The following is a 15196-nucleotide window of genomic DNA, read 5'->3' as shown; positions in this document are numbered from 1 at the left end:
TCCGGTTTTGTGCATGCTGTCTCGGCAGTCCCAAGCCTTTACATTCATCAGCAGGTGATGGTATACTGTTCACTGTCTCACAAACAAAGATTTCTATTTTACTGTCAATCCTTTTCACCATACTGATTCTTTCAAGGCAAATCTCATTATATACATTTTTGCAATGTTTTCTGACCTGCTGACTTTGCTGTAAAGCTTCAGATGGTCTGTAAAGCTTAGAAACCAGATAACAGAAGTTCCCGGAATATAGTCATCTTAGTCCAATGACTAATTATCAACAGAATCACCAAGGTCCTCCAAGGATTGTAGGCACCATGAATCAACAGGGCAACTATAAAGTAAAGTCATGCACACCATATAAGAGCATTATAGGGAAATGAGATATCAGGGGGGACCACAGGGCAAAGTAGAGGGAAGGGGGCAAGGAGATGGCATTAACAGAGCTGTCAGAAGCAATATCCATCATAAAGGAGGCTGCTGCAGAAGCAGTGAACAGGTTAAGGTGAAGTAATCAACCTGCACAAAGGAGCAGCTAATCGACGCTGCGTGGTTGAGTTATGCACTGCCTCCTCCCCTCTTTCGTAATTAGAAGTCCATCAATGCTAACATGCTACTCTATGGTTATTTATTGGAGTTTATGTGAGATAGGATTTGTCTGCACTCTGAGAGCAGAGGAGCACTGAAAGGATGTGGATTTGTATTAAGAAAGTCGTGAGGGCACATATGATGAGCATCAATACCATCAATGAAAGCGGGCAGTGGAGAGGCACGATGAATGGACACTAATGCAGTGTGCGCCTTTTATTGACAGCGCCACAACGTTTGGCCTCATAAGGTTCTTCACTCAGTGGTTTCTATTGGAGGTATTGGTCCGAATCACCTTTGACAAGGATTTTAGGGAACACGTACCTTGTTGTCACAGCTGTTGCTGGAAGAAGACCAAGGTGCAGCGTGGTGAGCGTACATTTTCTTTTTTATTTCAATATGTCAACAACAAACAAAAAAACAACCGTGAAGCTTACAGGACATCAGTGCCACAAACAAAGTTAACTACCCACAACGAAAGGAGGGAAAAAGGGCTACCTGAGTATGGTTCCCAATCGGAGACAACGATAGACAGCTGTCCCTGATTGAGAACCATACCCGGCCAAAACATAGAAACACAAAATCATAGAAAACAAAACATAGAATGCCCACCCCAAATCATACCCTGACCAAACCAAATAGGGACTTAAAAAGGCTCTCTAAGGACAGGGCGTGACACTTGTAGTGGAATGACTTGAAGAATGCATGGTTGCATGACATGATATCAGTCAATGTACAACGTCACAAATCTTCAATGTACAACAATCTATGAGATCTCCAATATGAAGAGAACCAAATTCAATTTTTAAGTTTGGCCAAACATTGACTTTAGTTACTTAACTAAGCAAAATCTCCAGACACTATTAGCCCTTGACCAGTAATTGGCACAACTGGTCTAAACTTGTTGGGCTTAAAGATTGGCAATTGAGTGGTCAAGTTTGACACTAGTAAACACTATACAAATATATATATACTAACTCCCCCTTTGCAAACCCAGCCAGCATAAGGGTACCACCCAAAGTACACATTTCAAATTCCTTTTATTAAGCATGTCAGGTGGCACCATTTTCTTGATTTTAAAATGTACGAACACCCGAGAGCACACTCGTTTACAAACGAATCGTTTACAAACAAAGTATATGTGTTTAGTGAATCCGCCAGATCAGAAGCAGTAGGGATGACTAGGGATGTTCTCTTGATAAGTGCATGAATTGGACCATTGGACTGTCAGCTAAGCATTCAGAATGTAACAAGTACTTTTGGGTGTCAGGGAAAATGGTCCAATATGGAGTAAAAAGTAAATCATTTTCTTTAGGTATGTAGTGAAGTAAAAGTAGTCAACACTATACAAATATCCCCAAAAAAGAGTTAAGTAGTACTGTAAAGTATTTTTACTTAAGTACTTTACACCATTGCACACAACTCGGCCATCCTTGTCACAGATGGGCTATTGCAACCACACCCACCTCCAATCCTATCAGCTAAAAACAACGGATGAAATGGGCTGTTCACAGTATAAATGTACCTTCGTCCAATCTGCAGCAACTGCATGATGCCATCGTGTCAACATGGACCAACATCCCTTTGGAACGTTTGTCACCTTGTAGAATACCCCAAAGAATTCAGACTGTTCTGGAGGCAAAGGGGTGTCCGACCCGGTACTAGATGGCTGTACCTAATAAACTGGCATGTGAGTCCGTTCTGGGGGAGAGATAGGTGTAGGGCAACAGGGCAGAGACGGTGTACCAGGGAGTTAGCTTGCAGAGAGGTAAACTGTTAGCGAGCAGTGCACACTAGACAGACTCAATGAAAGTTTCCTTCAAATGATACTACCATACCTGAACCCAAATAACAATCTCTCACTTGGTCCTGTGAATAAAACTCACATGTATCAGAACTCTTTGATGTTACAAGCAGCAATGTAACCATTACCTTTAGATACGTAGACTTGAATAGACATGAATTCATGGCATGATGATAAGGCCATGACTACACTCTAGCAGTGATGCAGGAAGAATTAGATGCTCTCTGTGCACCCCGGCAGAGTCTCCTTTGAATTGAAAATGAGTGAGTGATACTCGTTGGAGGGCATGTGAGCCAAGTAGGTCAAATCCTGCCCTTCCCTCTGTACTTCATTAGTTTCTCAAGCCACCATGATATTTGGGTTTTTGACAGTCGACATACACAGATGAGCAGCGCAATTACTCTGGCCGAGGAGGTAAAGCAATTCCATATTACATTTCCCATTTCTTCTTCTACTGCATAAGTTAAACACTGCTAACGGACTATTTCACAATTCATTCTCTTTCACGGCGTGTGTCCCGCTGGATTTCTCTTCCCTGCGTTTGATAATTGCACAGTCAGGCACAATGAATCCAGTTTCTATGGTTTTGCAAATGTTCCCTTTATTGATCTTAAACTGAGTCGTGCTGCCTTTGATCTTTGAGTGCTCAGCCTATTGGCTGCCACTACTTCTCTGGCACTTTTTGGTTAGGTAATAACAATGCCAAACATGTAAAGTGTTGGTCCCATGTTTCATGAGCTGAAAAAAAGATCCCAAATGTTCCATATTCTTGAAAAGCTTATTTGTCTCAAATGTTGTGAACAAATGTGTTTACATCCCTGTTAGTGAGCATTCCTCCTTTGCCAAGATAATCCATCCACATAACAGGTGTTGCGTATCAAGAAGCTGATTCAACAGCATGATCATTACACAGGTGCACCTTGTGCTGGGGACAATAAAAGGCCACTCTAAAATGTGCAGTTTTGTCACACAACTCAATGCCACAGATGTCTCATGTTTTGAAGGAGTGTGCCACCAGAGCTTTTGCCAGAGAATTGAATGTTAATTTCTCTGCCATGAGCAACCTCCAATGCTACAGACAACTGCATTTTTATCTATGGCAATTTGAATTTACAGAGATACTGTGACAAGATCCTGAGGCCCATTGTCGTGCCATTCATCTGCCACTATCACCTCATGTTTCAGCATGATAATGCATAGCCCCATGTCACAAGAACTGGTATCCAATCCCTGGAAGCTGAAAATGTCCCAGTTCTTCAATGGCCTACATACTCACCAGACATGTCACCCATTAAGCCAATGGTGGTCACTGACTGGTCCACGACCATACCTTTTCTTTAAGGTATCTGAGATCAACAGATGCATATCTGTATTCCCAGTCATGTGAAATCCATAGATTAGGGCCTAATTAATATATTTCAGTTGACTGATTTCCTTTTATGAACTTTAACTCAGTAAAATATTTGCAATTGTTGTATGTTGCATTTAGATTTTTGTTCAGTGTAGTTTTAATACCCTATTATGTGTTTCTCTAAATTAATAGATTTTGAATATGCTATATCGTCAAATTAGTTTACACCTTTTGGGTTAATACCCACTTAACTTGTAGGTTAATACCCACTTAATTTTGAGCAATTAAGTTCATTTTCAAAAAAGTAATTTTCTTTATTTTTTAAAACTCCCAACATAAGTATTTTCTGGAGGTAAGGACAGTGTAGACTGTAGAGTTTACATTTCAGTTCAACTTCTCCGCCATCTACCACTATTTCATCTTCCTGAACTTAATAATTCTTTGTATTCAGTGCAAGCTAGCATATGGACGTTAGTATTCAACAATGGTCTCTCTCAATGAGTTTGGAAAGTCTTGCATATTTAATGTATACTTCTATTCTCTCGAGGAGTGTGATTGAGGGTGCTTCAAACTTCAGGCACAGTTCACGAACAGTTCAGAAGTGAATGGTTTGTTTGATAAATGTAGCTATTAATATAATCATAATGAAATACTGTACTCTTAAAATGGTTGGACTGATAAAGAACATTTGGATTGGGCTCATTAAATTCGGACAGAGACACCATTGAGTGACAGCTGTCCAAATGTCGACCTTACAACCGAGAGTGAAAGGACATCCCATCTTCTTGAACACAGACAGCCATGCTCAAACAGAGCCCACTCTATAGGCTGTCTGTGAACCTCTCTGGAAGGATATGCTCTACTCTTCCCTCTTGCAGATCGGAGATTAAAGCGTTTGACCGTCCCACTCCGGGCAAAATCCTAAAGGAAAAGAAGAGGAGCTTATTAACGCTTGTTTCTCCTCCCTCTCTCTCATCAATATAAACAGTGAAGTCATACCTTCCAGAGGCCTGTTTTCGCTCGCTGGTGATGTCACCGGCATCCAATCAACCCGTAGCGCTGGGCTATGTAGGGGAGGCAGGGGGAGTCTTGGGTATACGCTCTCTCCCTCAGCCTCTGTTATTTATCCGCCCATTCCAAGCACAAGAAGAACACACACAGATCCACATAGTAAACCATCATCCAACATTACAGCAATGTTTCGGCAACCGTAAATATGCCTGTTATAGTTATAGCGTTCAATGTAAGTGCCTGACTTCCATACCTTAAAAAGACAAAATGAGAGGATTTCTCTGTACTGAAGAAGCATTTTGAGCAGCCTCCGACTGGCCAGAATGAAGCTGTTTTGGGTTCATCCGACATGTAGCCAAATACAACGGAATTATATGATAATCATCCTCTGTTTAGTGTAAAGTGAGGTAATTAAGCTATTATTTTGTGTTGACCTCCAGCCAAGGTGACTGTTGAAGCTTTTCATGCCTCTGAATTAGAGTTCGACCGATTATGACTTTTCAACGCCGATACCGATTATTGGAGAACTAAAAAGCCCATACCTATAATATGTGCCATGTAAAAATGTGTGCCATGTAAAATATGTGCCATGTAAAAAAGCTAACGTTTAAGTTCCTTGCTCAGAACATGAGAACATATGAAAGTTGGTGGTTCCTTTTAACACGAGACTTCAATATTCCAAGGTAAGAGGTTTTAGGTTGTAGTTAATATAGTATTTATAGGACTATTTCTCTCTATACCATTTGTATTTCATGTACCTTTGACTATTGGATGTTCTTATAGGCACTATAGTATTGCCAGTTTAACAGTATAGCTTCCGTCCCCCTCCTCGCTCCTACCTGGGCTCGAACCAGGAACACATCGACAACAGCCACACTCGAAGCATCGTTAACCATTGCTCCACAAAAGCTGCGGCCCTTGCAGCACAAGGGGATTAACTACTCCAAATCTAAAAGCGAGTGACGTTTGAAACAGTATTAGCGCACACCCAGCTAACTAGCTAGCCATTTCACATTGGTTACACCAGCCATTAGGCTGATAGGCTTGAAGTCATAAACAGCGCTGTGCTTGCGAAGAGCTGCTGGCAAAACGCACGAAAGTGCTGTTTGAATGAATGATTACGATCCTGCTGCTGCTCAGTCAGACTGCTCTATCAAATCAGACTTAATTATAACATAATAACACTCAGAAATTTGAGCCTTTGGTCATTAAAATGATCGAATCCGGAAACTATCATTTCAAAAACAAAACGTTTATTATTTCAGTGAAATACGGAAACGTTCGCTATTTTATCTAACGGGTAGCATCCCTAAGTCTAAATATTCTTGTTACATTGCACAACCATCAATGTATGTCATAATTACTTAAAATTCTGGCAAATTAGTTCGCAATGAGCCAGGCAGCCCAAACTGTTGCATATACCCTGACTCTGCGTGCAATGAACACAAGAGAAATTACACAATTTCACCTGGTTAATATTGGCTGCTAAACTGGATTAGTAGTTATAACTAGTGATTATAATTGATTGTTTTTTATAAGATAAGTTTAATGCTAGCTAGCAATTTACCTTGCCTTCTACTGCATTCACGTAACAGGCAGGCTACTCGTGGAGTGCAATGTTTAGAGCATTGGACTAGTTAACTGTGCGGTTGAAAGATTGGAACCCCTGAGCTGACACGGTGAAAATATGTCGTTCTGCCCCTGAACAAGGCAGTTAACCTACAGTTCCTAGGCATTGAAAATAAGAATTTGTTCTTAACTGACTTGCCTAGTTAAATAAAAGGTATAAAAAAAATATATAATCGGAAATCAGCGCCCAAAAATACCGATTTCCTATTGTTATGAAAACTTGAAATTGGCCATAATTAATCGGCCATTCCGATTGATCGGTCGACCTCTACTCTGAATATGGGCTTAATATACACTTGAAAAGCTCATGCCGTTTTTACCTGCTTCAAACCTCTTGCTGTAAACGTTTTCCCTGCCTCTTGCTGTAAACATGAGTTAAGTCATTTGTAACATACAATAATATCCTTGAGTCTCTCCTCAACAAAGTGTACTTCACATAGTTTTCCTGTCTGCTGGCTTCCTTTCACCCTATTGTTTGTATACAGTAGTGCAGAATATGATGTGGAAACTTGAAGGTTTACAAGCGTCACTGTCTCTGCTGCTCCTTGATTTGTTGCATTCACCGAGGCCCCTGACTATAGGCCTACTCCTATTCTAGACAGGAAATAAAAGTGAATTTCCCCCTCCCAGCAGCGGGAATTAGGAGTTGGTGAGACATTGGTTATTATGTTACAGTAACAGATCAATAATTAAGTACCAGGGAGAAACGAAAACCAGCAGACACCAGCTGGAGAGCAACATGGATGTAGAGCATTCCTATAACAACCCACTGGCACTGGGTCATCCTCAAAGACAAACCCAATAATCCCAAGCATCCCTATGGGCCACAGAGGTGAGCAGACCACCATCTTATTAGCCGTATTGACTGGTAAAATGAAAGAACACTTCACTTCCGGTTGTAAAGTCAAGCCATACATGAATTAGTAGAGGATCAATGCTCTGGTAGAACAGATAGCCCTGTGGACATATGTACACACAGCTTCATCTTAATAAACCAACAATGTCAAGTTCACTGTCAGTGTCTGCAGAATTACACTATACATACAAAATTATGTGGACACCCCTTCAAATTAGTGGATTCGGCTATTTCAGGCACACCAGTTGCTGAGAGGTGTTCAAATCGAGCACACAGCCATGCAATCTCCATATTTAACAATGGCAGTAGAATGACCTTACTGAAGAGCTCAGTGACTTTCAACGTGGCACTGTCATAGGATGTCACCTTTCCAACAAGTCACTTTGTTAAATTTCTGCCCTGCTAGAGCTGCCCCAGTCAACTGTAAGTACTGTTATTGTGAAGTGGAAACGTCTAGGATGCGCAATACCATGCGCAATGCCAAGTGTCGGGTGGAGTGGTGTAAAGTTCGCTGCCATTGGACTCTTGAGCAGTGGAAACGTGTTCTCCGGAGTGATGAATCACGCTTCACCTACTAGCAGTCCGACGGACTAATCTGGGTTTGGCGGATGCCAGGAGAAGGCTACCTGCCGGAATGCATGGTGCCAACTGTAAAATTTGGTGGGGGAGGAATAATGGTCTTGGACTGTTTTTCATTGTTTGGTTTGCCCCTTAGTTCCAGTGAAGGGAAATCTTAACACGACAGCATGCAGTGACATTCTAGACAATTCTGTGCATCCAACTTTGTGGCAACAGTTTGGGGAAGGTCCTTTCCTGTTTCAGCATGACAATGCCCCCTGCACAAAGCAAGGTCCATACAGAAATGGTTTGTCGAGATCGGTGTGGAAGAACTTGACTGGCCTGCACAGAGCCCTGACCTCAACCCCATCGAACAACTTTGGGATGAATTGGGATGCCGACTGTGAATCAGGCCTAATCGCCCAACATCAGTGCCCGACTTCACTAACGCTCTTGTTGCTCTATGGAAGCAAGTCCCCGCAACAATGTTCCAACATCTAGTGGAAACATTTCCAGAAGAGTGAATGCGGTTATTGCAGCAAAGGGGGGACAAACACCATATTAATTCCCATGATTTTGGAATGAGATGTTCGACGAGCAGGCGTCCACATACTTTGATCATATAGTGTATGTCTTGTAAAAAGTAAATAAGGAAGTTAAGAAATGTTCCATCACATTTTACAGCATGTAATGAAAGTCCAGTAAATGTACAGTGTCTGTGTATGTATGTGTTTTTTTGTGAGCATGTGCCTTATCTTTCTCAAGTGAGTGTCTCAGACTCGTAGAAAGCCTCATGCCACGGCAGCAACAGGTGATGGTATCAAGACAAAGTGCACAGTTTTTTTCCCACACACAGAGCTATGTCCTTTATATTACATTCCTAAAACTATTGGTCTTAGCTCAGGATGGCATTTGTTGTCGCCACCTTGAGTTATGACACCCGTAGTTCTCTGTCATCACAAACAGGGTGCTCTCTACGTGAGAGAAAAAATAAACCAGGATGGTGGAAGTGGAGGAGGCTACTTAAAAGGCAGATGTTCTAACAAATAAGAAGACCTTATGGTTGAATAAGGCTCTGTGGCCCAATCAGTGTAATTTAGGTTAGGTCTTCTGTTTATGTTGTTCGATGATGTACCACTGTATATCTCGTTTTGTGAATATTGTACTTCATGAACATTTTCAAGGAGGCTTTCTTATCTTACATGTGAAAAAACAAACTAAATGTTTGTGGTTGATGTTGGAACTCTAAGACACAAAGTGGATGCTATGCTAATAAAAGATTACCCTTTTTCTTCACAATTAAGTATTGTCCCTAGCTGTTACAAGGATACTCACAATGCCCGCCCCTCTCTCTGTTTCTCAGGTGCCCACGGCGTGCGAGAGGAGCCCCAGTTTGTGACGGCGCGCGCTGGAGAGAACGTCATCCTGGGATGCGACGTGGCCCACCCCCTGAACGGCCAGCCCTATGTGGTGGAATGGTTCAAGTTCGGAGTGCCCATCCCCTTCTTCATCAACTTCCGCTTCCACCCGCCTCATGTGGACCCGGAGTACGCCGGTAAGAGAACACCTCTCCCTCTTCATTAGCCCCAAACCACTGGTGTCACAGTTTGTTGCCGTTGGTCAGTTTTGTCAATGTCATTTTGTACACCTATTCAGCCCCTCTTCTACAAGGCGTTGAAAGCGTTCCACAGGGATGCTGGCCCATGTTGACTCCAATGCTTCCCACAGTTGTATCCAGTTGGCTGGATGTCCTTTGGGTGGTGGACCATTCTTGATACACATGGGAAACTGTTGAGTATAAAAACCCCAGCAGTGTTGCAGTTTTTGACACAAACAATTGACATCCATAAGGGATCATAGCTTTCACTTAGATTCACCTGGTCGGTCTATGTCATGGAAAGAGCAGGTGTTCTTAATGTTTTGTACACTCAATGTAGTTTATTTATGCTATATGTTACCTGCTAGACCAGCCTTGGGCATGAATTCAAAGTAAAGCTGTTTAGGCAATTACTATAGTAATTAAATTTACTCTGAAATCGTGCACGGTCGTGCCTGGTCTAGCAAGTAACGCTGCAACATGCAGCACATAAACGTCACTACTCATGTCACGTGTGCTCCCTCTCCGAGCACCAGGCTGCTCGTTATGGCACACAACTGTCACCAAAGTTACACGCATTATGACACTCACCTGGACTCCATCACCTCCTTGATTACCTGCCCTTTATATGTCTGTCACGTCCTGACCTTAGTTCCTGTTGTTATGTCTCTGGTCAGGGCATGAGTTGGGGTGGGCATTCTATGTTTTGTTCTATGTTTGTATTTCTATGTGTTTGGCCTGGTATGGTTCCCAATCAGAGGCAGCTGTCAATCGTTGTCTCTGATTGAGAACCATACTTAGGCAGCCTGGTTTTGCCCTTGAGTTGTGGGTAGTTGTTTTCTGTCTCTATGTCTGCACCAGACAGAACTGTTTTGTGTTGGTCTATTTTTCTTATTTTGGTCTTAGTGTTCTGAGTTTAATAAATATGAACATGGACACTTACCATGCTGCATATTGGTCCAATCCTTCCTCCTCAGACGAAGAGGACAGCCGTTACAATGTCACTCCCTTTGGTTCCTTCCCCAGGCGTCATTGTTTCTGTGTCATGTCTGCATTGTTCGTGTTTCTTATTTTTGTATTATGTTGTGTTTATTTATTAAAACACACATTCCCTGAACTTGCTTCCCGACTCTCAGCCAACATCGTTACACCTCAGCATATACAGTGGGGCAAAAAAGTATTTAGTCAGCCACCAATTGTGAAAGTTCTCCCACTTAAAAAGATGAGAGAGGCCGGTAATTTTCATCATAAGTACACTTCAACTATGACAGACAAAATGAGGGGGAAAAAATCCAGAAAATCACATTGTACGATTTTTAATGAATTTAAATGCAAATTATGGTGGAAAATAAGTATTTGGTCAATAACAAAAGTTTATCTCAATACTTGTTATATACCCTTTGTTGGCAATGACAGAGGTCAAACGTTTTTTTGTAAGTCTTCACAAGGTTTTCACACACTGTTGCTGGTATTTTGGCCCATTCCTTCATGCAGATCTCCTCTAGAGCAGTGATGTTTTGGGGCTGTTGCTGGGCAACACGGACTTTCAACTCCCTCCAAAGATTGTCTATAGAGTTGAGATCTGGAGACTGGCTAGGCCACTCCAGGACCTTGAAATGCTTCTTACGAAGACACTCCTTCATTGCCCTGGCGGTGTGTTTGGAATCATTGTCATGCTGAAAGACCCAGCCACGTTTCATCTTCAATGCCCTTGCTGATGGAAGGAGGTTTTCACTCAAAATCTCACGATACATGGCCCCATTCATTCTTTCCTTTACACAGATCAGTCATCCTGGTCCCTTTACAGAAAAACAGCCCCAAAGCATGATGTTTCCACCCCCATGCTTCACAGTAGGTATGGTGTTCTTTGGATGCAACTCAGCATTCTTTGTCCTTCAAACACGACAGGTTGAGTTTTTACCAAAAATTTCAATTTTGGTTTCATCTGACCATATGACATTCTCCCAATCTTCTTCTGGATCATCCAAATGCTCTCTAGCAAACTTCAAATGGGCCTGGACATGTACTGGCTTAAGCAGGGGAACAGGTCTGGCACTGCAGGATTTGAGTTCCTGGCGGCGTAGTGTGTTACTGATGGTAGGCTTTGTTGCTTTGGTCCCAGCTCTCTGCAGGTCATTCACTAGGTCTCCCCGTGTGGTTCTGGGATTTTTGCTCACCATTCTTGTGATCATTTTGACCCCACGGGGTAAGATCTTGCGTGGAGCCCCAGATCGAGGGAGATTATTAGTGGATTTGTATGTCTTCCATTTCCTAATATTTGCTCCCACAGTTGATTTCTTCAAACCAAGTTGCTTACCTATTGCATATTCAGTCTTCCCAGCCTGGTGCAGGTCTACAATTTTGTTTCTCGTGTCCTTTGACAGCTCTTTGGTCTTGGCCATAGTGGAGTTTGGAGTGTGACTGTTTGAGGTTGTGGACAGGTGTCTTTTATACTGATAACAAGTTCAAACAGGTGCCATTAATACAGGTAACGAGTGGAGGACAGAGGAGCCTCTTAAAGAAGAAGTTACAAGTCTGTGAGAGCCAGAAATCTTGCTTGTTTGTAGGTGACCAAATACTTATTTTCCACCATAATTTGCAAATAAATTCATTAAAAATCCTACAATGTGATTTTCTGGAATTTTTTTCTCATTTTGTCTGTCAGCGTTGAAGTGTACCTATGATGAAAATTACAGGCCTCTCTCATCTTTTTAAGTGGGAGAACTTGAACAATTGGTGGCTGATTAAATACTTTTTTGCCCCGCTGTATATAAATCCCGGCCCCACCGCTACTCTGAATCTCCCCCTTCCATATCATTTGTCTGTCTCAATAAAAAAACACTTTCAAATGATCAGAGATCAAAAAACACTTTCAAAGTGTTTTCAGATTCACAAGATCGAGTGTGTTTAAGGAACTGAGCACTTTTGGGATTTTCACTGCAGTCTAGGGGAGGTTGTCTCTGTATAGGACATACCATCAACGCCCACACTCTCACAACCCTCCCCTTACACCCACAGTGGCAATCAAATGCTCTGTAAGACATATCCCCTTCTCAGGTGCAAGAAGTGTGATACTGCTTGTGAAACGTGACATAAGGCTGATCTCTGCTTTAGCTATGAGACCATAATATTGTTGTTCTTTGACAGGTGTTATTAGGTATAATGAATGGGTGTAAAATGTGCTTCAATTCTTATTGATAGAATAGATCAATGTATAATGAGGGTGAAGATACAAAGATGTCTTCCTTTAAAATGGATAATAAACGCCATTGATTTTACAGGTGCGTTTGTTCCTAGGTCATATATTTCGCTATTAAAGGTATCCTAGAATGATCACAGTGGAAAACAATCTGCTTCCCTTTGATCCCTTAAATAACATCACTCCCATTAGATGCATTATACTGTTAATATGACATATATGATTAGAACACTATAATCCCTTTGGTTGAGAGCCAGTCAAAAGATTATCTGCAGTCTGCATCAGACAAAGTGGAGGTTTCTGTTAAAGTGCCTTTACAATGCAGAGCCAGGCTCCCACAGCAAAATCTCTAGGATTTGGAGTCGGAGGCAGTCGCTATGAATGCCATCTTTATAATGTATTATAAACGACTGATTATGACCGATAACCCAGCCATGAAGCAGAATAGTTAATACTGTAGCCCGATAGCTGACTGAGCAACCAAGTAGCAAGTCACTTGCGTGTTTGATGTCACATGTTCCAACAGAGACATACTGTATTATACACTGAACAAAAATATAAACACAACCTGTAAAGTGTTGGTTCCATGTTTCATGAGCTGAAATAAAAGATCCCAGAAATGTTCCATAAGCATAAAAAATGGATTTCTCTCATATTCTGAGCACATATTTGTTTACATCCCTGTTAGTGAGCATTTCTCCTTCATCAAGATAATCCATCCACCTGACAGGTGTGGCATATCAGGAAGCTGATTAAACAGCATGGTCATTACACAGGTGCACCTTGTGCTGGGGACAATAAAATGCTACTCTATAGTGTGTAATTTTGTCACACAAAACTATGCCATAGATGTCTGAAGTTTTGAAGGAGCGTGCAATTGGCATGTTTACTGCAGGAATGTCCACCAGAGCTGTTGCCAGAGAATAAGCTGCCTCCAACGTCGTTTTAGAGAATTTGGCAGTACGTCCAACCGGCCTCACAACCACAGACCACGTTTAACCACACCAGCCCAGGACCTACACATCCGGCTTCTTCACCTGTGGGATCGTCTGAGGGGGTGCTGAGGAGTCTTTCTGTTTCTAATAAAGCCTTTTTATGGGGAAAACTCATTTTTATTGGCTGGGCCTGGCTCTCCAGTGGATGGGTGGCCATAGGCCCACCCACTTGGGAGGCCATAGGCCCACCCACTTGGGAGCCAGGCCCACCCATGACTGTGCCCTTGCCCAATCATGTGAAATCCATAGATTAAGTGTTACGCACGTTGTCGGATGATAAATGACCGGACCAAGGTGCAGCGTGGTAGGCGTACATTCTCTCTTTATTTGAAAACGTAACACTGGGGAAAACCAATGCACACAAACCGAACATAAAGCTAGTTGTGCAACAAACAAAGGTCCCACAAAACCCAAAAGGAAACTGACAACTTATATCTGATTCCCAATCAGAGACAACGATAGACAGCTGCCTCCGATTGGGAAAAAAACACACCAACATAGAAACAGAAAACCTAGAATGCCCACCCTAATCACACCCTGACCTAACCAAAAATAGACAAATAAAAAGGCTCTAATGCCAGGGCGTGACATTAGGGCATAATGAAATTATTTAAATAGACGGATTTCCTTATAAGAACTGCAACTCAGTAACATCTTTGAAATTGTTGCATGTTGAGTTTATATTTTTGTTCAGTATAGATAGAGAGTCTATAGGACTCTGGCCTCCATGTCAGTCTCTGGGAATCAAGACTCTTTATAATAACAGGAAATAAGAGCAAAGGAAAGGAATCCATAATCATGAGAAAGATGTGTTCCCTCAAAGGTGATTTTATTAATCTGAATCATGTAAATTGGAGAAATATCCTATTTATATTTTAATATATTTGTATTAAGCACGTGAAACTCAGCAATGGCTTTTAGACAATCACTGCCCTTTGGGAAAAGGACAGTCAACCTCTCAGAATAGCTCTGCTGACTTCAATAACCTGTGGACAATCGGTTGGGGGAGAATACCCACCCAGGTGATATGCCATTGCACTTCAAACAGGAGCTGAAGTTGAAAGGCCTCCAGACCAGAAGTGCGTAACGGTAGAGGTGATGGGTCAAAAGTGTGTCGGACCATGTGTTTTTGTCTTCTTCATCTGGGCGATTGGAACATTACAGCATCGATACGGAGCAACCACAGAAAAGGTGTGTGGTAATTTACTGAGCATGTCCATTTTAGAAAAGCTCAAATGAAACCTGATAGTTTATCAGATGTCGCCAGGGGCAGAATATGCTATTTTAATGGTTGTACTCACAGTAAATGTTAATGAGAGCGGTTGAGGATTTCTACATCAGGCCAAAGTCTGAGCAGTTCTGTCAGTTAGGTTACATCGGAATCTACAACAGGGACACTGGGGACAAAGTATGCCTATTTATGTATTGCTGACTACTTGATTAGGTGGAAGCTGCAAACTATACAGAAAATATATATAAACGCAACATGAAACAATGTCAAAGATTTTATTTAGTTACAGGTCATACAAGGAAACCATTCAATTGAAGTAAATTCATTAGGCCCTAATCTATGGATTTCTCAAGACTGGGAATACAGATATGCATCTGTTG

At 41.8% G+C, this 15196-nt stretch overlaps 1 protein-coding gene and 1 long non-coding RNA gene across 3 annotated transcripts in view; one reads left to right on the top strand and one right to left on the bottom strand.

Moving 5' to 3' along the window:
- The window catches only part of LOC124012124 (protein turtle homolog B-like), a 195127-nt gene that overhangs the window by 41229 nt on the left and 138702 nt on the right, over positions 1 to 15196 (top strand). For both annotated transcript variants that reach the window (XM_046325579.1, XM_046325570.1), the window contains exon 2: positions 9158 to 9349. In XM_046325579.1, coding sequence (XP_046181535.1) covers positions 9158 to 9349 — 192 coding nt within the window. The remainder of the gene's footprint in view (positions 1 to 9157; positions 9350 to 15196) is intronic.
- Positions 3386 to 6377, bottom strand: LOC124012133. Its single transcript, XR_006834669.1, has 3 exons — positions 6319 to 6377; positions 4740 to 4856; positions 3386 to 4661 (listed from the first exon to the last, which is right to left on the bottom strand). It is a non-coding gene; the product is annotated as an uncharacterized LOC124012133 (long non-coding RNA).

This window comes from Oncorhynchus gorbuscha, linkage group LG02 (genome assembly GCF_021184085.1).
Source record: "Oncorhynchus gorbuscha isolate QuinsamMale2020 ecotype Even-year linkage group LG02, OgorEven_v1.0, whole genome shotgun sequence".
Taxonomy (NCBI): Eukaryota; Metazoa; Chordata; class Actinopteri; order Salmoniformes; family Salmonidae; genus Oncorhynchus; species Oncorhynchus gorbuscha.
Note: the sequence above shows the minus strand (reverse complement) of the source record. Positions and strands in the feature narration are given on the sequence as shown.